The sequence below is a fragment of the Lissotriton vulgaris genome, chromosome 5 (genome assembly GCF_964263255.1).
Source record: "Lissotriton vulgaris chromosome 5, aLisVul1.2, whole genome shotgun sequence".
NCBI classification, from domain to species: domain Eukaryota; kingdom Metazoa; phylum Chordata; class Amphibia; order Caudata; family Salamandridae; genus Lissotriton; species Lissotriton vulgaris.
Window position 1 is genome coordinate 1284866573 of NC_141693.1, and position 27589 is coordinate 1284894161.

The 27589-nt window shown below is 41.5% G+C and overlaps 1 protein-coding gene across 1 annotated transcript in view; it reads left to right on the plus strand.

Annotated features, from left to right (window-relative positions):
- The window catches only part of LAD1 (ladinin 1), a 276482-nt gene that overhangs the window by 77595 nt on the left and 171298 nt on the right, over window positions 1–27589 (plus strand). The window contains exons 2-3 of the mRNA XM_086923155.1: window positions 7792–8004; window positions 12797–13376. Of these exons, the coding sequence (XP_086779281.1) occupies window positions 7792–8004; window positions 12797–13376 (793 nt within the window). The remainder of the gene's footprint in view (window positions 1–7791; window positions 8005–12796; window positions 13377–27589) is intronic.

Sequence of the window (27589 nt, forward strand, 5' to 3'; positions counted from 1 at the left end):
CACATCCTGGCAGGAGATCACATCTGAAGTGACAAAAGTAACTGAACGGGTGCTTCCCTGTACCCCGGCCCTCTGTCTCCTTAGTCTGTTCCCTCACAGTTCTTAATCGAGGGTTACTGACAGATTCCAGGATCTGGACTTTATCCCGGCCAAGCTGCAAATCATGAGGTGCGGCCAGGCGCCCGGGGGGCCCTCGATAGCAGGGTGGAAAAAGGAAATGGAAACATGGGAGGGATGTGAGAGCAGAGTTTTACTCAGAAATCCACGCAAGGGAATAGGCACAATCGAAGGAGCCAAGGACTGGGAAGTACTAGTATAGGGGGTGAAATACCCGGCCGGAACCAGAGTCAGGCGAGTCCTCTCCCTCGATAAAATCCCATGCCGAAGAGTCCATGGCATTAACATCCTGGAGCACAGGGATGGGGCACCTAGCTGAGTAAAAGCTATACAGAATGAGAGGGCCATTTAAAAGATATTAGCGAGACTGCACAAGATGGATAGAGGCTGTAGACTGATCAGAATTGTGCCACAACGTATAACTGATTTCTAGATGCAATCTGCAGTTTGATATGTGAGGGAGGGAGTTTGAAGGGGGATATTTGCATATAAGATAATTGTCAGATACACGTCAAGATGTGTAAGAAATGCAAGTGTATGTCAACAGCAAGCTGAAGAATATCAATTATGATCTAACTGCATGAACCGTCACATATATTAAAATAATAAAACCTGTTTAAAAAAAGATAAGGGGGAAATGTAGTTTTGATGTCGAGACAGAACTATGTGAGGGAGATTTACAGACAGCTACATAATGTCCATTGCTGTTTTAAAAATAGATAGATCCTATTGGATAGATTTAATTATATTTTGAGGGAATGGTACAATGACCAAATGTTAAGTTGGGACAAGCTACAATTATTGAAAAATGACACATCCACTGTCCCAACCCTCTATGTACTATCTAAGGTCCATAAGAGTATGGTGAACTTCCCAGGACATCCAATTGTATCATCCAAAAACAGTATTTTTGATAATACCTCAATGTATGTAGACCATTTCTCTTCCCCTTTGTAATGAACTTAATTTCTCATTTTAAAGAAACTAAGGATTTCCTTAAGAGAGTACAGAGCATACATTGGGAACAGACCTGCATTATGGTATGTTCAGATGTGGAAAGCCTCTATACTTAAATTAGACACAGAAATGGCTTTCAGGCATGTAAATATTTCCTACAAGCTGGGAGTATTAACCATTTATCACACACCCACATGTCATTGTGAATGATTGAGCTATGTATAACTGAACATTTGTTTATGTTGGAGAGTAACTTTTACAAACGGATACAGGGACTGCCATGGGCTTCTATTTTGCCTCCAGCTATGTCGAATTTGTGATGCCTAGTGGGAGGAACAAGTGCTCTGGGGCAATGAGATGACACAATTCATAACAAGTTCATCGTATGGCTGAGATATATTGATATTGTGTTCTCTCTGTGGAACGTCTCTGAAGAGAAATTACTAACCTTTGGGGAAGCCCTAAATGTGAATGATTTAAACCGTAAATTCAGTATGAATTATGATCAGAATAGTATTGAGTTTCTAGATCTCAGACTAACTGTGAAGGATGGGATTTTGAATACTGAACTTTTTAGAAAGGACACCACAGGACACACTATTCTCCATGCGGCCAGCAGCCATCCTCCAAACTTTAGGTGGACCATCCTCTTTAGCAAGTTTTTACGTGCTAAATTCAACTGTAACTCTGATCAAGGCTACCAAAGAACAGAAGGTAAGCTGACCCAGGAAGGCCCTAAATTTTGCAGCCCAGAGGGCAGATATGATCCAGAGAGAGAAGGTGTTGTTTAATGCAACTCCCAGCCAAACAACTAATACAAATGAACCTATTTGATTCATTACCAAATGTACCCAACAGTCATAGAAACTAAAAAGAATCCTATGAAAAATATGGGGTATTTTGGCACAGGAGCCAACACTGAAGGATATAATAGAAATTAGTCCCTCCATAACATTTCAGAGGAATGCTTCCTTCAGAGACATCCTTGTACATAGCTAACTGCCACCCACACAGCGTATGTGGCTTAAACCAGAAAAGGGATTCAGACAATTTGGCCAATGTAAGGCCTGCGAGTACAGTGGTACTGTACATTAAGTGGTGTTACCATGCACAAAACAATTGTGGAAAATCTTTAAACACATTTAATGCAAGACTTATTTTGTAGTCTTTGTAATCACATGCCCTCCTAAAATGTAGTACATTGGCTCAACTTTCTTCCCAGTGAAGAAAAGGACACTGGAGCACTGGAGGACCATTACTCATGATGATATGAGTTATGGCACAGCCAATCACTTTAAGAACAAACACAGTATTGATTGGACCAATGCTGGGTATTTTGGGAATGATATAGTACAGAAACATCCCAGAGAGGGTGATAGGTTGACTACACAGGATGGAATCCAGGTTCATCCTAGGAGGCAGGATGTGTTGCCCCAATAGGAATGAATACTGACGCAGAGCTTTATGCAGTCCCTTAACAGTTATATAACACACACAAAATATTTGGGCCACACCCTGTTGGTCCATAGTTCTCCCCTTTTGATGCTGAATCCAGTGGACAAACACCCACTCATATCTTCAGGTTGGCTATGCTCAACATCCCTTGAGGTCACTGTCATTAGAGACTCCTTGGCGACAGGTTAGTAGAATACTTTGCCAATAACGTGCTATTGGCGTGGAGTCATGGCCTTGAATGTGATGAGGGGGCACCGCCTGGGGTAATCAGTGGGTATTCAGCAAGACCTGGAAAAGTCCTCCAGAGATTGGAGATAGAACTCCATGTGCGGGACAGTGAGCTAGGTGGCAGCCTGGGACCTGGAGGCATGAGTACTTTATAACTTGGGTTTGTAATAGCTTCAAAGTCATGATTACAAAATCTATGTAAATTGGGTTCATGAAGAAGAAGGGAATTGGGTCAGCTTCTTGCCTGACTGATTCACTCGGAAAATGGGGTAACCCTATCACTCGCATAGTGTCAGCAGAGGGGTCAATCATCTTCTTGCAGAACCATATTAATGAGGCATTTAGGTCTTTATACATGTCCCCCTATCATCCATGGGAGATAGGCCTCCCGACAGCAGTGGAATCCTACTTGGAGGAACTGCTACTTCGGACCATCCCACAGGCGGAACAAGAACCGCTTGGCGCTCCACTGTCAGTCATGGAAGTCAGAAATGCTATCTAACTATATCAACAGGTAAGACTGCTGGTGCAGATAGACACCATTTGGAGTTTTACAAGGTGTTTGCGGGTGAACTGGCACCTAAGTTGGTGGAAATGTATGCAGAAGCTTATGAGAATGGAATCCCCCCTGCAACAGTCCACCTCTTAGGATATAGCACTGTTGATATTTCAACCCCTATCTCTGCTAAATTCGGATTTGGGCATTACTATAGATGGTTGTGTCTCTATTGTTTCATTATATGCAGATGATCTGCTTATCTACTTCTGGGATGGGGCGAGTGACATCCCCCGGGCCCTGAGGCTTCTTGAGGAATTAGCAAGCAAAACACGTGTGTTGCCGGTGGTAGCCGGATCATGCCATCCTACTTCTTGGCCACCTGATATACTGTGGGCTTAGCAAACTTTTAAATATCTGGGCATTCATGTCTACCATGACCTGGAGGATCTTAAAGAAGAGAACCTGGGGGGCCATCAGGCCCCTGAAATCCTGTGTCTCCTTCTGGCGCTCCCTCTTGTTACCAACTATGGTGCATATTGCACTTTCTAAAACGGTCATGCTCTCAAGGCTTCTTCATTTTTTCATAAAACTCCCAGTGAGAGTCCCGGTGACTTGGTTTTGAAGGCTTGATGCACTTCTGCGGGAATTGATTTGGGATGGGAGATGCCAGAGGGTAGCATTAGCTACACTCTGCTGACCCCCACTTGAGGGTGGCCGAGGAGAGCCACATTTTAAATTATACTTCCTCACAGTCCAGCTTCGGTGGGTCACGAAATGGCTTGATGTAAAAGGCTTACTGGAACTCAGACAGTGGGGCGCTGAAACCAATCAGGGATGGTTGTTGGCGAAGCTGCTGCTGCTAGGGCTGCGGATTACCCACCCAGGTATTTTTTTGTCCACTTCCCTGGCCTGTGGGCAACGTGTTCTGCAGCGTACTGGTACAGTGACCCCTTGGTGGAGCAGACTAGCCTCTCAGTGGGACAATTTCTTAACTATAAAGCGCTCACACATACCTTACTGGACCTGTGGGGAACTGCGGGGTGGAGCCACCCACACATGTCGTCCTTCAGCTACTCCTGATGATGGGAAAGGGCACTCACCTGGTCTTGTTGGTTTTATGATGGCATAAATGGACTTGTAAAGAAACATTTGGTTGCACTTCAGGCTCTTTGGGTGGCTTACCAGGGCCTGGACTTGACAGACACTGAATGGGGGAAGGTGCTTGTGTTCTCACAGAAAGGTTTGCGCAACACATGCCTTAAATACATACAATACAATTATATTCATAGGATGTACATTACCCCCCATAGGATTCAGACTATCTCTGGTGGGGATAGACCATGGTGCAAAGGGTGTTCTTGGAGGGCTACCCTTGTTCTGACGTGCCTAACACTTTTCCTGTCCCCCCATCTAGAAGGACTGTACTGTTTCTGACATGACTATCATTTTTCCATTCTGCCCTGTATGGCATCTATCCGACCCCCTCCCTCTCAGGGAATAAACACTCTTCATGTATCTGCAATTGTTGGTGCTTGCACACTTTATAATGAGACTTAGGCATGCATGAACATGGTTAAAGTTTTAAGCTACAGTGTTTGTTATTATTTTTTCTATGGCATCTAGACCGACTGAAAACTTGACCATAACCCCATCCACTGTAGGAGATTGCTTGCTCCTGTTTGCACCGTGAGCCTTATAGCGTGGGCTATTAAACGAAAACATGGATACTGCTTCAGTGCCAATATTGTGCTGCAGTGCAGAATTTGTTAAAATGCCAATAAACAAAAGTGTTAATAATAATGTTACTTTAACCTTTATTTCAGTGAATATATATTAACCTTCATATATGTATGTATGTGTGTTCTTATATAGCGCTCAACTTACCCTAGGGCATCTTGGCGCTTGCATTGGGAACCCGTCCTGGCTTTTCCCTGTGAGATAACCCATACTGGGCATCCCCAAGGTGAAAGCCAGGCATCCCGCCGCAGGGGGGCCGTTGTGGAGATAAAGCAAGCTTAATGCCCAGAGTTGCATGGTGTGAACCCGTGATTAGAGTGGGCACCGAAGCGAGAATTATCGAGTCCGTGGACATTTGGGCTCAAGACCCTGCCGCGTCGGGAATTGAACCCTGGTCCCAGGTCTGACCTCTGCTTCAGGGTATGCCTCCTCTAACCAGTGAGCCACACTTCTCCATGTGTGTGTGTATGTGTGAGTGAGTGCTTGTGTGTGCTTGTGTGTGTGCGTGCATGTGTGTGTCAGAAAAAGTTTCATAAGCTTCTTCTGACACAGGGATGCACCACGGCAACAACATTTAATCTTCACTGTGGCTCTACCTGGTATATGGGGGGTCGTTAACATTGGCTCAGAAGCAGACGGCCAGATCGGTGTGGGGGTTCTGACATGGACCGGAATCTCACACTCCCCTACAGTGGTCCACTCAACGGGATCCCCACTGGATCTCACTCCTTCCAAGCACACTCCACCTTCTCACAGGGTCCTCTGGTCCCGGAAGGCAGATGCTGGTGTTCCAGACACCAGGGAGAGTGGTCTGATTCTCCTGGGTGATGCCCCTTTGCTCAGCAATGAGACTAGTAGACCTTAGACCCCTGTCCTGGTCACAATAGGCAGAAGTCATGCTGAGCTTCTCCGCACTGATGTAGAGCTACAGTTCGACAATTTTGAGTGGCTCAAGCTCCACTTTTTAAAATCTATTCCCTAACACAGATGTGTTTCAGTCTTTGAAGTTCATGTAGTTGGTGTTTCCCACTTGAAGTGCCTAATCCTCTGTCCTGTCCTTTGTCCAGTAAGCAGTCTGTCACAGCAGTAGTGACTCCACTCTTGATAGCCCCAAACACACGTCATGGGAGCGACTAGAGGATAACAGCTGGATGTTAGACTTTAGATGTATGCCTATGAAAGGTTTTCAGAGGCCTTAGGCCCAATTCTTTATAAATCTCATCTCCTTCCTGTGATGTGCCCAGGCACCACTGACCAGTGACCTTTTTGGCTGAAAAAAATATTTTGATGTGCACAAGAGAACCTTGCTCTCCCTTCCTCAAGTGTATGTGTCCCACCCAAGTTTCAAGAGTTCAGGCAATCCACAAATCTGTCTGGGATGGCTCCTCCACCTTCACATGCCTTTCCAAGGCCCTGGGCTATCCCTATGGAACCCACAGACCTCTATGTGCTGTTCTACACACAGGCACACATACATTACAGCACTCACACGCAGTCACAACACTCGTTGCTCACATACTAATATGATGTAGATCAAGGGCGGGTAAGATACACAGCTGTAGAACTTTACACGAGTGGGCCGGTAGGCCTAACACAAATAGAACAGGGAAGAAGGCCTGTTGATTCTTTTGATCATTATTTCAACATATGGTATTCTGCCACCACCGCTCTTGTGCTTATTAACTTGATAAAGACACAAACCCTTTACTACAACCTGGGTAATATTTGTGTGCCCCTTCTAGTCTTAACAAGACCGTAATCTGTCAGACCAGCCTAGGTTATGGTGCCCATGAATGATGCTCACCCATTAGGAAAAATTGTTACCAAGTATCCAGCTATCGCTTCAGCTGTATCACTCAGGGTAGAGCTGCAGTTCCATCACCATGCAGAGAAAAAATTGAGTTGAGGCACTAGCTCTAATTTGTCAAACTACTGAAATTGGACAGTTATGTTCATGATACAAACAATAACTATCACCTCCTCCTTGCATTGCGAATGTCTTCACACATGACGGTATTGAATACATCATAAGTGACAAAATTAATTAGATCACTTATGACATCACAATTTAGAGTTCAGACGTCACGATTCCCTCTGTCCTGTCGTCCATTCTAGGTACAACAAATAATAGAGTTAGAGGATTTCAGATAAGCAGGCATACTGGTGTAAGTGATAATATCAAAAAGAGAAATGTGTGCTCTGCCCCTGCTACTGAAGATGGGCTTCTCGTGGGCTGCTTATGTGATACTAGTGCACATGAAGGTTGGAATGTCAGCTATTCTGTCTGCTTTGGGATTTGGGATGCCTTGTGTAGTATGGTCCATATGGTGAGAACCTACATGATCACATATACGTTGATCTTCTTTTAAACCTAACACTTGCCCAAACATGTCTGGGAATAAAAAGAGTGTTCCTTAGGCTCAACCCTCAGTGGTGACTCATCAAACATATCCATTTATAAGGTCATAAGTTATGTTTCACATTGTTAGATATTCAACCCTGTAAGGTTAATAATAGACAATAAACATCTGTTATCCAGCACCAAGATCCCTACGGGTGAACAAGCGATTTACAAATACACATCTTATGTTATGTTATAATCTTCTACGCCATTGAATCTGGTTACTTTTCAATATCCTTTACTATTTTCACAACTACTGTAACATATGCTATGAAAATGTACTAAAACAAATACATCCTTCGTCCAATGTTTAACCTGTATGTCCCTCAGTCATCTCATTTGCTCACACTGAATGTAAAACAATTATTCAGTAATTATTTCTATCAATACTTCACAGCCTCGCTAAGCAAAGGACCATGGAAGATGAGGAGGAGATAGTCAGAGAGCAACGCAGAAGGAATCGGAACCTAAGCTCATCCACAGAATCTAACAGTGACCTCACACCCAGCTTACCAACTGTGATTGATCAAGTAGATGGCGGGAGTCAATCTGCAAAAGCTCGACAGACTCAAAACGAAAGGTTGGAGGGTACGCGACCTGCACTGGAGAGGTAGGTTCAACTTTGGAAATTGTATCTGATACACCTGTGCAAATAGTGGCTGGCAGCCTAGGTGTTCCACAGCGAAACAATATCTACAGGAAAGTCATATGTGCCACTTTGATTTGGTGTCACACCCCAGAGAGTAGCCAAACTGCATATTTTTTCCTGTTTTTTCATGGAGGAGAAATTAATTGCTGTGGAGAAAACTCTTACACGACAATTGTGAGATTTAGTAGTGTTTTCCTCCCATTCATTTGCCACTGGATTCAAGCTAGAATGGCTGAATTGGGGTATTACTCCGAAACCGGACCCAGGATGCTTGTTTCCGGTCCATGGAAGACCTGGCTTGGCAGTTTGGGCTGGATTGTTCGCATGGGGCACAGGGTCAAGACTGATTTGCATATGGCTGAGTTCAAACTGGAATGCAATGGTGAGCAAACAAAACGATGGATTTAGGCCCAGATCTCTGTACTGGGGTGAATGTATGACATTGTTCTGCATTCTGTCCATCAACTGTTGTTTTTGCATTTGTCACCCCGAATGGGATGGGTATGGGACGGGTATGCTCAGACGTGAGTCACGTGCTCTCCACGCCACTGGAATCAAGCTTTCCCGGCTGATGAGGGCTGAAAGCCCGAAACCGGTCCATGAGGCATAGAGTCAAGACTGATTTGCAGATAGCTGGGACTGAACTGGGGTGTTGAAGGGCGCTAAAGAACGATGATGGATTCAACCCAGATCTTTGACTGGGGATGAGTGTCTGAAAGGTTTCCGTCCATCATCTTCTTGTGTTTGCTCCTGCCATACCAACAATGAAAGGAGTTTACTTCAGCAGAGCTGCTGTAGCAAATCTCTGACCATATACAAGTTGAGAAAGGTTTGATGAGTAGCCTGTGAATGTACACAAACTCACAGGTTTGTGGCCATTCACACACTGTCAAGGCAAAACATACGTTAATCTGCCCTCTCTCTGTCCCTTGCATGTGGTTTACTACTTTGTTATTGTACCCAGTTGTGGCATGCATGTATGAAGTAATAAATGCATTTACCCATCCAATTGATCCTCTTGTGAATACCTGGCAGATGTAAACCCAGATGTTTTCATCCATGACATAGGATTATGGCAGAAATGGCTGTGTGAATTGGGCAAAATCTACAGTTGTAGCAAAAGAGCCACCTTTATCTGTTCTAGCTCATCAGACATTCTTTTACTTTAACTACGGGTGTTTAGGTGTTCACAACATCCATCATTAAATCCACCTAGCTTTGTGGCGCTAGAGCATTGTGCAAAATTGGCACAAGAGCCTAAATATTACCATAACCTTTTAAAAGGGCTTAGGTCGGCACTCTCTGAATTGAGTGTAAATAATTTACTTAGAGTAGACTCTAAGCTAAACCTACACAAATGTTCTTTGGGTCAACTAGCTCAGACAACTAATATAATCAAAGCCACACCCGGAAGTATGGTATTTTCTAAACAGCTGGGATTCCCTCTGGAGTATGTATCAGGAAAAAGGTGAAAATGAGTTTCAAGGCAACTCCAGAACACACTGGAATATTTTGTCCTTCTCACCTGGATGGTCTCAGGCTCTGTTTGTGCAGTCTTCCTACAGTTTCATAAAGCAGGATCTTCATGATAGACCCACTGCATCTTTATTCATTTAGCCACTGGTCCTTGAACGGTGAGAAGGCAAAAGCATATCTTAGGTGAGGCACAGTGCATACTGATGAGCAATTCTGCTTTGCATCAAATGTATTTGGAAAGTAATGGATCAAGACTCATAATCCGTGAATAATTATTCATGGTCTGTAAATGGTGAAATGTGATCAGTGAGTGATGGTTCACAGTCTGTTAATGATGTTTCCTGGTCTGCAGACGTGAATTCAAGGTCTGTAAAATAAATATGTACATCTCGACTTTAGACAACACATGCACTTTCTTGAAAGAGACTTGTGGTACATACTTTGTGGGCTTCAGACCGCCCATAGACTTCCCATGTGCTGGCTCCATCATTGCTCTTCTATTATTTCTTCCCATTTCTTCATGGCATGCATGCATCATGCCTCTTCCTGAGTTTAGCACCCTGAGAGCATGAACCAATTGCTACTATCTATCCACTGCTCCCATTTAATGACCATTTTAGGAACTTATTTTTTCTTTGTTTAATAGCTTCCTCATCAGGAGCACTCGTGTTTTCAAATTGCTCCAAGCGCCTTTGTAAACAAGGCTGTAAATCATGTTATTTTCTTGTCACATTTGGGTGTTTGGTGACTGCATGTGTTTTGACTTGTGTCCCCACTCTCAGTAGGTATCTGAGCACTGTACCCAAGCCAGTTGCATTACACACAGACATGTGCATTTCTAGGCACATGAGAAGAGATGAAGTAATTTGCCCAGAACCACAGGATATTGAGCCTCCCACCGAGACTCGAACCCAGTTCCCCAGCTTTAAAGTTGGCTGCTCTTCATTGCCCCATTCTGTTCCTTCCCTCCTCCCCCACACCAATCACAGGATGTTGAGCTTCCCGTCAAGACTCGTACCCTGTTCCCCAGCTTCAACGCCCACCCTATCTCCATCATTCTTACATCCCTCTACTCTCACTGGTTCATTTAAAACTCATCCCGCACTCCTCCTGCTCTCCGTTATTTTTTTTTTAAACTCACTCCAGCCTTCCGTTATTTTTAATCTGCCTCCTGCTCTCCAATGTTATTTTTGATCATTTTACCACTGTCTTTTTATTTCCCACCCTCGTCCCTTTTGATGTTTTTTTCCCCTGGAGGTTTGTATAGCGCAAACACATCCTGAAGGTATTCAAGTGCTTTACATGTGCTCCGCGCATGCACCAAGTTAAGGTGTTGGCTTAAAAAACAGTACTGCTATGTCGATCCGTAGGTGGTGTGCTAGTCAAGTAGATGTAACACGCTGGTAAACAACTCAGTGTTTCCGATGTGGCAGGATATTTTCTTATCACCAAGAGGCCACATCTTCCCAGAAATTCCCATAAACCTTCAAATGTAAGGTAAGGTGGTTTAGCTGGGAGTCTTTAAGCCAGCCTTGTGAACACACACTTCTGTATTTATGGTAATTAGCGTATCAAATAGTTATCATGGAGGCCTTCCTGCTGGCGCTCTTCCTGTGCTTTCTTCAGCCTTTACTTCAGCTGAGTAAGTGCCTCTGACTTTCCTGGAAAGGTGCTATTCTATATTTACTGACTCACTGAAAATGTGACCTTAATTTTAAAGACTCCATCAGATTAATGATGTCTCAAAATATCTCGACATCCAAGCAGAAGACATCAAACAAAGGAACTTTTGAGAGTGACGCTTCTTTTCATTGTTCGTGATGCGGTACTGGGGAGTGAGAATTATTTTTGTATTTATTTTATTTAATTTATTACTCTTTTCTGTTCACTGAACAGCTGTTTTAATACCTCAGCTAGTTAGCATTCGTGTTTATTTTGTCTCTACCATTATTTTTGTTTACCTGGTGGAAAATATTTTGATCCTAACTCAGCACTAATTGTAACATTTTATTTTAGACGTACTAGATCGCTGTATTTAGGTGTGAGTTGATTTTTTTCAGTTACATTATTGCTTCCCAGCCTATTAAAAAATATGAATTAGCCCTAGCCGAAAGGTCACTGCTAACATTGATGGGGAATTGTCTTCTTGTGGCAGGAAAGTAAATTTGCTGAAGACCTAGTGCCAATAAGATATTTCAGTATTAATTCTGAATGCTTGCCTAGTCCGAATCATTGGCAAGTTTCCAAGAATAACAGGTGCTTCTTGTTTAAAAGGGGTTGGCTCTATGGATTATGCGGGCATGCAAGCTGCGATGGCCTCATGGGGTGGTACCAATGCCGGTGTTTATGCCCGTGGTTACACAAAGGAGTAACAGCACATCAGCTGCAGGCACTTGGGTGCTGCATCTGCCTGGGGGACACTTATCATCAGGCCATGCAATGCTGGAACACATTGAAATTGACAAAGCCAATAGCTCTTGTATTGGAGAGAAACTGTTGGCTTTGCCAATACTTGCTTATCATAGTGAATAAGAGTTCACCACTCTAAATATGGCCCCTCAGGCTGTGACTAATGATTTCTGGTGACTGTTTGACGAATGATGCTTGCCAGTCTGTTATTGGTGATTTATAGTGAGTGATTTATGAATAATGCTTGCCAGTCTCTGACTGATGATTTATTATGAATGATTGATGGTTGATGTCTGCCATTCTCTGACTGATTATTTATAGTGCATGACTGATTATTTATATTGAATGATTGATGAATGATGCATGCCAGTCTGACTGATGATTTATTGTGTGTGAATAGTGAGTGATTATTTGCAATATGTGACTGCTTATTTCTGCTGCATGAATGATAAATATTTAGTCCAAGTCTTTTAGCTATAGTCTGCAAAATGCTTTATAATGATGTTGCCAGTCTGTGACTGATAAATTGTGCGATCGATGAATGATGATTTCCAGTCTGTGACAACTGATTTCTGGTGTGTGAAAGATGAGGGATGATTCCAATATGTTTCTAGTTTGTGATGAATTCCAGTTTGTGAGTGATGATTTCAAGTCTGTAAATTGGGATTCTCAGTCTGTCATGATGACATTTTAGTTTGTGAATGTTACTTTTCAGGCTATAACGTTTGATGCTCAGTCTGTAAATAATGATTCCGGGGCTATCATTAATTATTCCCAGTCTGTGAGGGAGGAGCCTGTCTGCTAGGGGTGACGTTTTGCATACTAATAGAGTTTTAGATCAGTGACAATATTGTATTTTTCGTTTTAGAGTCCACCATATAGAGGAACCAGAACTTCCAGACTCCTTGGGTCCTGATGACGATGAGAAAAGGTTCCTGGAAATACTGAAAAGTCGGGAGAAGAGGCGTCAGAGGAGGCAAGTAGAGATTCTTGAAAGCATCAAACAGGAGCAGCAAGATGACAGAAATCAAGAGAGTGAGCAGAATGAGCCCAGGCAGCCTCTGCAAGCCAATCATGCACCGACAAACAAGAAAGAAAAGGAACAGAGTCAGCAATTGACACCTATCCTATCTCAGCAAACTGTTGGCTCTACTCTGAACAATAAGGAGAACAAAGAGACTGAGACCAGAACAGATGAACCTTTTCAGAAAGTCAGCCTTGCTGCTAAGTGCAAGAATGAAAGGGAAGCGGGAGAATCAAGGACGGCAGAATCAAAGCAGCCACTCGGTCATACAATTGAATGTAAGAAGGAAAGCGAAGATGGACTAAAGAAGATTAAACTGTCTCAACATTCCAATCATGAAATTGAGTGCAAGAAGGAGAGGGGAGCAGCACCTACACCCCAGCAGCGCACAATCCAACACGTTTTCTCATTACCTGCCACTCAGGTAAGTCCTCCCTGATTCGGGCCATCCACATCATGTCATTAAGCCCCTTCTTACCTACCTAGTTCGGAGAATAATATTCAGCTTCTTATTTTTGCAATGACGCCATCTTTAGGTAATATCCTCTCTGCTTTTGGCCAGTTTTATGCTACACAAACACCACATACATCCATACATGACCCACAGTTCTACATATTATGCATCTGCGTCTGCTTATTTAGCATGTCCACATTTTAAAGTTTACTTTAAGAGTTCACAATGACATAAATGACAATTCCTTTGATACTTGAATCTATGCACAAGTGGTGATTTGTCTACTCACTTGTCTATTTTGAACCTTTTTATTCCTGAAGTCTTTCCTTTTAAGTGTGGATCTACAAATAACTTGTAAGAATTAAGACTAGTGATCTTACTGGTAATGCCTAATAATCGACTAATATATAATATGGCTTACTGTCCTGAACGTTGTCTAACAACTTCCAACTTGGAATAAAAACAAACTGTCAACAAATCTTTAGAATTATCTCAAATACCTAAATTCGGCCAACTTTTAGTCGATCAAAAATGATTTCTCTCATTTGCACAAATCAAAATGAACTTAACCGATCAAATCCATCTTTTTCATTTCTTTTCTAAATTGCATCACAGTTACAATTGTTTATTACAATCTATCAACTAACCCTACCTACTCACAATTGGGAACACTTTTGAGGGTCTAAAAGGATCTATGTGTCGAGGTTCTAAAATGTGGGAGCTGTTGTCAAATATTTTTGTTGTACAAAAATGTTAAAGCATCCCTGTTTTTACTTCCTCAAAACTTTCTTATAACCCACATCATCTCAATAAATTCTCCATAGATACATTAATAAATTGTCTTTGCTTTGGGACTACACCTGCACATAATCTGAAACGTTCCTTACTTGCAGAGAATTTAAGCTTTTTCGGGTTTGGTGTTATATGCCATTTAAACGCCTTGATACGAATAAGCACTATTTAGTGATCATTTTGGTAATATTCAGGCAACTTCAAAACGCAGAGATGTTATCACCAATTGATGTTTATTTTGACAATTTGCTCTGTAAACACTGACATACCCATGAGCCACATTTGCACTTAATTACGCTTCCAGAGCCAAATTATTTTTTACTGTGGAGGGCAATCCCTTCCAGTGCCCTTCCCACCTGAACATGAGTACAACTCTGCCCTGACACAGGGTGAGAATATTTCTGCTAAAGTCTTTGACTACCCGCAAACTTGGAAACTTGTTAATGATTGAGTATCAATCTACCTAGATGTGCTCGCATTGTACAACATAATGGTATATCTGTTTAGTGTTAGCAAACTCCTTTGCGATTGTAAGCTATTGAATACAAAATACAAACAAAGGGCCTGATTCACAAAGGTATTTATTTACATGTAGTAAACTTATGAGTGTGGAGTCTATGCACTGAGCAAGGTGGATATTCTGCCCGAATGTGGAGGCTCCGCACTCGTAATTTCACTACACGTAATTACCTTTGTGACTCAAGCCCAATAAGTTTACACTTCCACTTTAAATTTCAATTTGGTGCAAAAATAACTTGGTGAATTAGACCTGCAAGTTAGGTAACATCCACATAGTTTATTAAGGCAGCTTTTCTTTATTAAAATGAGTTCTGATTATTTTGATTCTTTTAACATTAGACTCTTGAAGACAGGCCATAGAGTTCTGTCTCTCGTTATGTTTTCCACTATAGTATTTCTGTGTGCTTTGTCCGTTTTGCCTCTTTGATCTCTAGTCTTTTTTCTGCTCTCCCTCTTTATTTGCAGCCAAATGACGTTAGTTACATGCCTTTCTTAACCAAACTTTTATATGTCACTAAATTATCGAGATGAACTGCCAGTGAATCCAGTAAAAGTGAGATACTTATTAGTCCGATCATGGCTGATGGTGGCAGGCAGGAATTCTAAATTGCTTGGTAATGGTACCAGTCTGTTGGCTCTGGAGTGCCTGAATATGCACCATCTAAAATTCAATGAGATGTGATGATTTTTCAGTAGCCACTCCAAGATCAGTTTCCAGTAAAAAAAGATATTAACATCACCATGTAATCCATGGAAGACTAAATCAGACAACATTATGTCACAGCACAGACATATGAATTAAAAGATACATGTAGGCACACAACGATCAAATACATGCACACAAGACAATTAAGCACACACATACGTATTCAGGTGTATCTACACATACACACATAAACACACACAGGCACACTCTCTATCAGTTATTGTTTGGACTTAAGGCATCCAGGGGAATTTATGTGCCGAGCTATCACTCTTTGACAACCGACATTTCTTGTTGGAAAAACCATTCGTATTGTGTGTTGGTCCAATTGGATCAATTGATGTAATCCAAGGTGATAATTCTCAGAATGTCATGATGTACATTCTGACAGCCCCGGACTGGAAACGTTGTGCCCAGTGGCTTGGATGCATATGGTAACCCTTTCTGTATGAGAAGTGAGCACTTTCCTCCATTTACATAGTGGTGTGGACCCTTTAATCACGCTGCTCAGTCTATTTATGGTGAATGAATGCAACCCGTGTTTTTCGTTTCTACATTTCTTTATTCTAACAACAGCCCAGAGTGCTCAGAGATGGAAATACATTGGCATGTATGCACTATATTAAACATCCACATTACAAAAAGAAAAAATAGCTACTGGTGAAATTGCTAAGAACCTGTAAGCCATGTTTGCCAACCCAACCGATTTTGGCAATGTTGGTACGGAAAATCCCTTGGATGGTGAAGGACAAACACCCCTGCCCTGAGTGCCCCATCTATAATAATATCTGGATCCCTGGTGCCGATTTTTGTTGTCATGGTCAATCACAGAACATGCATGTGAGCCATGACATAGACCTGTCTCACTTATTCCAGTCATTTTGGACCAGGAGGGGCACCAAAGTGCTACCCTCATAGTAGTGAAGGCTACTACCTTTGCCAGAAGTTAAGCAACACCAGCGTTAGGAAAGGTCTATAGCAAAGTGACAGACATTGATTAGATAATACAATTTACGTTTTTTTGTAAATAAAAACCTAGAATGAAACAGTATATTAAGTCCACTTGTGTACAGAAACCAATGAGCAAAATAATTTCTGATATTGCTTTATTGTTTATTGCTGTTGACTATTTTTCTTTTGTTTTCTACAGTTTTTTTTAAATATATATAGTTTTTATAAGTGATTATGTGTTTAAATTTATATAGTCTTGAATTAAAAAATACAAAAGAGAAAATACAAAATCAATAGACATGAAACATATATACAGTGATGAAGGCAAAGCGGTAGACACCACTACGCGCGTTTCGGCTCTTGAGCCTTCTTCAGGTGACCGTCTATTGTTCTATAAGCAATAAAAAGATATATGGATGAAATTTACAAACACAGACATATTATGTACAATATATAAAAAAAAAATAAAAAAAAACCATACATACAAATTATTTACATTTCTTACAGTTTTATAATGGCGACAACCTTATTATATACAGTGGACTTAGGACAGACATACATGTTATTTACTAACTGTAAATAACTGTAAATAACATGTATGTCTGTCCTAAGTCCACTGTATATAATAAGGTTGTCGCCATTATAAAACTGTAAGAAATGTAAATAATTTGTATATATGTTTTTTTTTTTTTTTTTTTATATATTGTACATAATATGTCTGTGTTTGTAAATTTCATCCATATATCTTTTTATTGCTTATAGAACAATAGACGGTCACCTGAAGAAGGCTCAAGAGCCGAAACGCGCGTAGTGGTGTCTACCGCTTTGCCTTCATCACTGTATACATGTTTCATGTCTATTGATTTTGTATTTTCTCTTTTGTATTTTTTAATTCAAGACTATATAAATTTAAACACATAATCACTTATAAAAACTATATATATTTAAAAAAACAGTAGAAAACAAAAGAAAAATAGTCAACAACAATAAACAATGAAGCAATATCAGAAATTATTTTGCTCATTGGTTTCTGTACACAAGTGGACTTAATATACTGTTTCATTCTAGGTTTTTATTTACAAAAAACCATAAATTGTATTATCTAATCAATGTCTGTCACTTTGCTATAGACCTTTCCTAACTCTGTTTCTTCCCTATGTATAGCAAGTGCTACTATATTATATAGGGGTCCCCTTTTTCCAAATAGTTAAGCAACACCAGCGCAATGGTGGCAGCATAATGTTTAGTGATGAGTAGGAGTGAATAGGCCTTTTTACCTGCGCCCCTGCAGTCGGGCATGATAGGGCACAATTGAGGGCTTTTACAGTGGTGCGATTTTCTCACTCAGCCTGCCAGTAAGCCATGAAGATATTCATTCTGCAAACTTGCCCATCTTTGACTTTGCTGCAGAGTGCACAGAGTGATGGCCAGAAATGTGCCACTTGTACCATCTTATGTGAATGTGTATGGAGGAGGAATACATAGCTGTTGAATACTGACAGGAAAAGAAAATGTGTTTACAGGTGAGGACAGAGTGTGTATGTGTGTGAGAGAGAGAGCACTGATTGTGAAAGGGTAAAAGTGAGCGATGAAGAGGAAGAAGGTGACGTGCGATACAAGCAGATGGTGGATTTCAGAAAGATTGTGGGGAGAAAAAGAGCACGCGACTAAGAGAGTGTAAAAGTTACAGAGGAAAGTGGTGTGAATGGGAGAACAGAAGAGATTAGAACGAGGGCCGGACTGGGAACAGAAACCTGCCCTGGCAAACTGATCGCCCCCCCCATGGGGGGAGGGGAGTGCAGCCGAGCAGTTTGTGAGGAGCGTTTTCGGACTATTTTGTTACCAGGGGCAGTTTATGCCAACCCCTGGTACCAAAAACGTCCCCCAGGGGGCAAAAACTCGCCCCCACCCTAGCGGCCTACCGGGAAAATGCTCGGTGCCCGCTATGGCCAGTCCGCCCCTGATTAGAACACCGAAAACTATTACCCTTTTAACATACCTCAGGTCACGTGGCATGCTGTGTGAAGCACAGGATTTTAGTTCGCAGGTTTTAAGCCACTCCCTTGAAATGGACTCCTCTTTGCACTTCATTAGCCACACCCGTTTCAGATACCTGTCATCTTAATCATCCCACTCAAAGCATTGAGTGTGAGCCCCAAAGAGCAAAAATAAAGCTGCTGCACACTGGTTGATGAGGTCACGGGCTCCTGCAGCAGGTATCATTCTTCAGGGATAGAACAAGGTTGGCAGAGAGCAGATGCACGCTTTTTGAGGGGACCGGCCTTCCTCTTCCCTTACCTTAGATGTCTTGCATAAATCGTTATTTCCATAAACATTGGCTTCGATCACAAGACTGTGATCTCATTAAGCCAGTTGCCATTTTTCAAATCTAAAAGAAATCGGACTTTTTTGGTCACAGAATGTTGTAGAGTTTGGTAAGGTGGGGATTTGATTATTAACTGGACAGTGTTTGCTTTTCATCAAGGTGGCAGTTTTGGAGTACCCGCCTGTGAGGTGGCAGCTGGGCGGCCTCGCCACCACCTCCCCCACCCAAGAGCTGATTCACAAACACTGAATTTAGTTGTAGTTAGTATATGATCTTCCTGTTCTGAGAAAAGCATGGATGCCAAGAGCACCTCTGAAAGCACACCTGCCTGCCTGCGGCAACAGTAATGTCTCCACCCTCTGTTGCTTAAAGAAACCGAGAACGAAAGGACGGGTATAAATCAAATCTGTATTTGCAGAGTCAATAAAACCATTGCAATTTTCAGGTAAAAACAACAAGCGTTGGCGGTGCTTCAAATGAACTCTCCGACATTTGTATAACTGTGATAAAAAAATTAAAAAGGCAAAGATTAAAAAGAAGAATCGGTATCACCTGAAAGACTATTTTTGTGCCACTTAAGGTAAAGTGCTTTTCAACATGGAATACCGTCCCCAGTTAGAGTAAGGTTCAGCAATTCAAGCGAGTAAAACCTAATAATTTCCTTTGGAGACATTTCTCCCTTGGGAAATTTATTTAACCATGGTAAAAATTAAAAAGACAGAGATTGATTAGAGGAATCACTATCATCTACAAGGCTATGTGCAACTAAACTTTAGGTGCATTTCAAAGTAGAGCAACGTTATCAATTAAAGTAACTTTCAGCTGTCCCCACTGGTAAGATATGAACATCCCCATCGAAGGCGTTTCTCCCATGGATTCCATTGACTGGGATTATACTAATAATGTAAAAGGGAAAATTACTAATTAACACTTTTCTTGTCATTCGGTCTATTTGCAGGGATTGGCAATTTTGTGGAAATATGCAAACTGTTCCTTCCAGTTAGTCAACTCCTTGAAACCCCACATGAATAAAAAGAAAGTGCAACGTTTTTGGACATTTTCAGGAAAAGAGCATTCCCTCTTTTGAGACAACATTTTTCTTAAGCCCCAGAAATTTAAATTTAATCAAACTCTGAGTTGATTTGCTGTAAAAGCTGGACCACTTTTAGAAGAAGTTTGTCAAAGCCCGCTATAATTTGTGTGGTGGACCTTTCATGCAAAACAAAATTGCTTGTTGTCAGGTTCTAATGCCATTTGAGTTAAACAGGGTTTGAAGGAGAATTGGAGCCCTGTACGTGTTAATGGTCCTCCATGTGTGTATGCGCAGTCCAAAGTTAGTTTTATCTTACCACCAGAAGATCCATCTAGATTGTTTGTTCAGGACTCGCTTTAACAGCTGGTGCAGCAAATTAGAATTCTAGACCTGTTCCGCGTTCAGATGTTTTATTGAGGCCAATATTCTTGTTGACCAACTGTATTCTGGGATGTATTGAAATCGATTTCTTGCCATAATAGTCCTTAGTGTGTTCACTTTTGCCAGCAAGTGTATTTGAGAAAAGCTCCCTTTAGTGCAACTTCCTATTCTTGGAGGCAAAATTCCAGTTGAATCTGCGTTGGTGCGCCACTTTGCAGCAAGGAAAAAATAAGACAGGAATCTTTGCTCTGGACTTAGTTGAAGAAACATGAAAATTTCCTTTGAAAGATTTCCAAGCCATATGTCAGTGAGAGCAAAAACCTTGCTTTTATTTTTGTTACCAGGGGCCTACCAGGAGGGTCTTTGCAGTTTAGTAGCAAAGGCCTGTAATGCTGTAATGTGAGCTGTAACCCTCATTTTCAATGTGTTCAAGTGCAAATAATGGCCCCGGTGCTCTTGCAACCATATTCCTAGGTACTTGTAACTCTTACTTCTGACCACAGGGGTCCTTCACAATACCAGTTCTTCTTCCAGATAACCCTCTTCCCAAATACAACTACCTAAGTTTTCTCAAAGTTTTTGATCAGCTTGTTGGACATACTGTATTGAGATATAGATTTCATTAGGTTTTGTAGGCCTATGCCCGATAAATTCAAAAGGACAATGTCATCAGCGTATAACAATGCTGTTATCGGTTGTTGTTACCTTTTTGGTGGGACCAGTGCTCCCGCAACCATAGTCCTATGTACTTGTAACTCCCACTTCTAACATGGGGGCCAGAATACGCCCTTGTTTAATGCCTTGCTCTAGCTGGATTCTAGTTGTTAGACCGCTGTTGCTTCCGAGGTTGACCCTGGCCCAGTTTTCTGAATATAGAAGTTGTATTCCTCTAATCAGATTCTCGAAAATATTCCAGTCCGTACACTTTTGCCACAGGTGATTTCTGTTGACCATGACACATGCTTTGCTCAGGTCTACAAAGCAGGTGTATTCAGAAAATTTTATCCATGCATATTTTTCTGTGAGCAATGCTAAGGCAGTCAGAATATCAATAGTGCTTGAGGCTGTTCGAAAGTCCGTTTGATTAACAGATTTAGATTCCTTTCCACGGCCCAGGATTCCACATCAACGAGTTGCCGCCCTGCAAATATTTTAGGATCAATCTCGAGTAAAGATATGCGGACTAGTAACTATCTGGGTTGATGTATGAACATTTCTTGTAAATAGAGTGAATGATTTCCCCTTTCCATGAATCTTGATCCTGTTTTCTAATAGGCAGGTGTGATAAAATCTCCTCCGCTCGCTTTTCCAGAACACTATGTCGTCTTTAAATAATGCAGCCGGTAGGCCATTTGGTCCAGGAACCCCGCTGCTTCTACACACCAGGTTTCGGCCTCAACTGAGTTTTCAGTGAAAATTAAACCTGAGGTTCTACTAAGTATGCCAGATGGGGTGACACTCTTGCTAGGGTTATTGTTACATAAATTTGAGATGTGTTCTACCCATTGATCTTCTGCCACTGTATTCCCTGAGGTTCTCATCAGCCCCTGTTCCAGCAGATTAATAATGGACCAGAGCGGCTTGCTGCTTTTTTTCCCCTTACAGCCCTCCACAATTCTTATTCATGTGTGTGCCCTGTGTGCTTGTTTGGCCCCCACACTGCCTTTTCGTTCTCAGATCTTAATTCCACTAATTGTTTGAGATCAGGGCCGGACTGGCTGCAGTGGGCATCGAGCGTTTCCCAGGGAAGCTGGAAGGGTGGGGGCCGGTTTTGCAGCAGTGGTGGCTGGTTTTGTTACTGGGGGCCAGTTTTGTAGCGGTGCGGAAATATTGTCCCCCAGTGACAAAAGCAGCAATGTTTCACCTTTATGCCCCGCAACCCCCCCCCCCCCCCCCCCCCCCCTCGCCCGAGGGTTGCTCCGACAAAACTGCCAGGGCTGCTTTACTTTCCTATTGGGGTCCTGTTTTAGATGTCCCCCCTTTGCCCGAGTGGATTAAGGGTTCTGGCTGCCCTATTCAATTCCTGCTTTACTTGCCCGAACACTGGTGTTATTTCTGCCTTAATTGAATGCTGGTGTCTACAAGCTATATTTTTAATGAATTATTTAAATCTTGCTGTCTGGCAACTGTCTCTGCTCCATGGTGAATTGCATTTCGGAAGTCTAATTCTTAAAGTCACGCGGTGCTTTCTTAGTTTATACATTTGCTTCTTTGCGACAGCATTTTTTCGTTGAGGCTATATGGCTATTAAGTTCAAAACACGTGTAATTTCTGGGTAAGTATACAATTATTTCAGTTTTTTCACGTATTTAAGCTTTTACAAGGGACGCTGTCATCATGCGGTTTATGGAGCAACAGGACTGAACATGCAGGAAATAAACCAGGTGATTAATTTGATTTTCATACGAAAATAGGAGTAGAAGAAATGATCATTGTGGATTTTGCCACTAGTTCTGAGTCACTTTTTATCTTGAGCTGATTCATAAACTAGCAAAGACTTTTTACAAGGACAAAAACTCAGTAGAAAAATTTCATGTGGGAAAAGGTTTGGAAGTCTCTTGCAAACGCCCCCCTCAGGACTTTGTGCTGCAGTGTTTGCAAATCACGGCCAGGTTCATGCACCAATCTCCGTTCAGGTAGTTATAAGATAGACGTTGGCAAATGTATTGTGCAATATTTGCGCTGCGGCGAAAAGAGTGCAAATATATTCTGTACCATATTTCTTTTTTTTGCAATAAGAAAGAGCAATTTTTTGCACCAGAGCAGAATGAAATTGAACATTTTGCTCGCGAAACTTTGAGCAGTTGAAAACCATAGCAGTGGGGGGGATTCGACAGATGACCATGAGGGAAAATTAAATAAATCAATAATTTACCCTTGTCGACCCTCAAAATCCCCCTCACCTGACTCTACTGCCCCACAGTCCTTAGCTGCACGAGCATCTGTGTGTCACCTTTCCACCTAATTTCCAACCTCAAAATAAAGTCTTAGTGAGCCACATTCTCAATTTCCCAACAACCAATTGTTTTATTACATTCCCTTTTGACAACTATATCTGGATCAGATAAGATAAGGAAGTGCGAGCTAAGAGCAGGGACATCAGAAGTACTAATCAGTTATTTTGCTATCCATTTTCTGACTAGGAAAAGCTAGAGAGTTCAGACAATTTAAGAGTAAATTTGTGTTTTGCAGGACAATGTGCTGTCTTTTCATTGATACTTTAAAAAGTAATTACCCATGACTGCCTCCATTTTGCCTATTGCATTGTGGGCCTTTTAGTTTTAGCTGCCTGTGAAGGGCTCATTTTGCCTTGTTTAGTGGATTTTGCCGTGTATAACCTGCAGTTCTAGCTGCCTGTGAAGGGCTCAATTTGGCTTTTTTATTTGATGCGTTTTGCTGTGTATAATATGTGTTTTAACTTGCCCATGACTGCTTTACTTTTCCCTCCTGGTTTCTCCCTTAATCTGTGCTCAGACCTGTGCGTAAGCAATCCACCCCCAGCTCTATTTTGCATTAGCAAGTGAGTAAATCCTATTTACTAAAAAAAAGGAGACAGAGAGACATTTTATACTTTGGAGACTAAGCAGGGTGTACTCTGAGACTGCAGTAATCTGCATTTAGAGTTTAAATTGTGTTTGGAAAGTGTATGTAGCACTCGTTTTTTGGCTAGGAGAATGTGTTGTTTAAGTGTGGGAAAAGCAGTATTGTTAACAGCCTGATTTAGGCTCTTACCTGCAGCACTCCAGAGTGTGGATTGAGCCTGTCTGTCTCCGAGATTCTGAATAAAGGAGTAGCTCCCAGCCCAACAGCCTGAGCTTGAGATTACACGCACCTTATATATGCAGCGATTGGATGTTACATCTATGCAATGATTGGTGGCTGTATCTGGTGTTTCTATTGGTCCTAGGGTTAGTGTTTTGAAAGGCTTATTGGTCTAGGGTTGTGATTGGTTCCTGGGTCAGTGTCTTAATTGGACAAAGAGCGTAGAGTTAGAGTTCAGATTGGTGGCTTGATGTAGGGTTTCTCATTGGTTACTGTGGTTGAGTTTCTATTGGATGTAGGGCTTAGGGTTTTGTGTTTGGATGCTATGACTAGGACTGCGGTTGGCTGTAAGGGACTGGTCTCCTATTCGTCCTAGGGCTTAGGGCTAGTGTTATGACTGTTAGGGCTAGGGTTCCCATTGGCCAAAGGGCTCACCAGACCACCAGGGCTATTTATAGTCAGGGCTCAGGACGTCTCAGCCCGGGCGTCGAGACTAAGGGTGGGGAAGACAAGGGCTTCTGCCTGTTTGAGACTGGTCGGAACTAGGGCCAGAGATGCTGCCCAAATTTACAGTCACCAACACCTACCCTACCCCATCCACATCCACAACCAGATTAACAAACACGCAGCAAATGTACACCACTCATTTACTACAAACTAACACTTCACAAAGTTGAATGCCTCAGCACCCACTACAAAACTGTACAAACTACACCTATACACCAATCTATCCCAGCTACCACATATTTGCACCATCACATACAAACAATACACCACTCTATCCTATACCACTAACCAATCCACTCATCACAAACACAACACAAATTGACATCACATTTAACGTAATCCCACCCAGACACACACTTCCTGCTCCAATTACTCCAAACAGACCCATTCTTGTCAATAACAAGCCTATACCCAGCCTGCAATCTTATCACCCACCAACACCCTCCCCTTCTTTCTACAACAATAACACAACCGCACAGCACTTACACTCCTCTGTAACACACATATTACCTTCCCCAGCAAACTAATCTAACACAAACACTCTTATCTCTAATTCATCCCCTCTTAAACACAACATACACTATATTCACAAACACATCACCACCCTCTTTTTCCCTACAACTTCCACTCACCAACAATATTTTACATGCAAATCCTTCTCAGAAAACAAATACATCAGCACCCCCTTTCACTACTCCTCAAACACAAAATATAACAAACACCAGCACAACAAAACCTCTAAAGCACAACACCTCATTATACTGTTCATCAGAAACTAGAAACATTCACCCACTTCCACCTTCCAGACTACACAAATGATACACACCATAAAGATACTCCAATGCCAAGCTTTCTCTCTTTCCACACACCTAACACGTATACAACAACACAGCAACTCTCTATTAACTGCCTCTTATCCATTGGACAATTTGAATCCTTACTGCAAGACCCACATACTGTATCACTACCCCTAACTCATACACCTTCCACCGATAAAGCGACACAAACAAAATAAGCAACACACCAATCCATCCAACTTCGCTCCTCCATGTCTTCTACACAACAAGACTACACTACAAAAACAACGTAGCTCACCAACTCACTCGCAAACATCGTCTCCACCACCTACACACACAGACCCATCAAAATGCCTTCTTATCCTTCTGGATGAGGAAGACCATACCGAACTGCCACACTATTGCTATCCTCATACAGATAATAGCAGCACTAAGAACACACCTGCTACAAACCTACAAAATACTGCTCATTCTTCTACAAAACAAAGTCACACTATCACCAAAGCACATTCTCTAAACTGCCTACTAATAAATGCCTGATCACTCTAAAACAAGCATCACATCTACAACCTTCTTACTGTCACAAAACCTGACATACTCTGCATAACTGAATCATAGTTGGGAGATGATATGGCTTCAGTGTTGCATGAAGCCATTCCTCTGGGCTATCAAACTGTCATGCAAAATTGCATAGGCAAAAGAAGAAGTGGCCTAGTTGTACCACTAAAGCTGACAATGTCTCCATACAAGATTGTGAAGCCCTCTTAACCAGATGCTACCCTACAACATTTTCTCCTGTAACTTCCTTCTCCTTTACAGACCTCCACCTAGCAATGCAACATTCCCAGACACACTTCTAGACACAGTTTCAAATCTGATAAAACTACACTCCAATTTATGCATTCGGGTGACCTCAACATTTGGTTTGACAAACTCAACATGCCCCATCCAAAAACAATCATCATTGGTCTAGACACACTGAACCTACATCAGGTCATCCACAAACCCACACACATTGGTGGACACTTTCTAGATGTCATTTTTACAAATACAGAACTAGTTAGCTTTCAAACAATAACTCCACTCACATGGTTAGACCACCATTTGCTTGCTTTCCAACAAAAATCAACACAAAGTAAAACACCTAAAACCACCATACCTGCATCCACCTATCGACAATGGAACAAACTCAATTTTGAACACGTAGAAATACAACTAACATCCAGTACATATCTAGACACAATAAATTCCATTCAAAAGCTATAGGAGTGGCTACAGGAAGCCATTGATATCAGAATACATCTAAAAATGACACAACACAAGAAAAGAAAACAGGCACCTTGGAGAAATAGAGAGATACATGAAATAAAACAGTTAATTCTTTGTTGTTTCCGGAATGGCATGCTACTTGCTGAAAAGCACTTTAACACCTTATCAGGGGTAGCAAGCGTATATAAATGCAAATGTTTCCCTCTTCTATCCCTCCACTATCCTTCTCAATCCAAATAATAGGTTAACATAATCCGCAGCTCAAAGCAATTTCATATTACACTATACTAATTCACCAATAATCCTTTTGGGTTCTGGAGTAGCGTGCTGCACTCCGAAAAAGCACTTTGACGCCTCGTTGGGGTTAATAAGCACTATATAAATGCAATTACAACACAATACAATGCAATGAGTGTGTCGGCTTTCAGCTGTGGGGCTTATTAGCATATATACAATCCTGAGGTATGTATACCCTTGGCAATGACTGGTTGTGGCAATTTGGTGAACCATGGGAGAGAGGTCACAGTTTTGTTGTGAGCTTGCTAATGAACTGTCTTACATAAGGAGCTCAAAGCTAAACAAAGTTTTACTGAGAATATCGTGTTCCCTGCTTTGGTAGCTTTACCTAAGCAGCAAGGTAATCCTCGACAAAACGGATTTGAGGTGTTGTGCATAAAAATGAAAACAAATGAAAATACAGTTAAAAGAAGAATCCAAATTTAATTAAAACATAAATAACAGCAACAAAATAGAGAGAAAAAGGAGAAAAAATATTTTTGTTGTTTGTAGCAATAAACATATGAGTGTTATAGAAAGATTTCCATAACATAACATCCACAGCAGAAACAAAGCAGTGCAAAATATCTTTGCAAAAATATCAAGAACAATAATAGTGACTTTCTTTAAACTTTAAATTGAATATAAGAAAATAGAAGAGACAAATATTGATAAACAACAAAAATATACAAAAAATGTAGATAAGCAAAATATCACCAATACAACTCAGCAAATGAAACACCACGTAAATGACAATATAAAAGAATTGTGTATCACACAAAACACAACAATATAAAAAAATTGCAACACTATAAACAAAATTGTGTAGCAAAATATTTTTTCTCCCGGGTATTAGTAAGGTTGTGG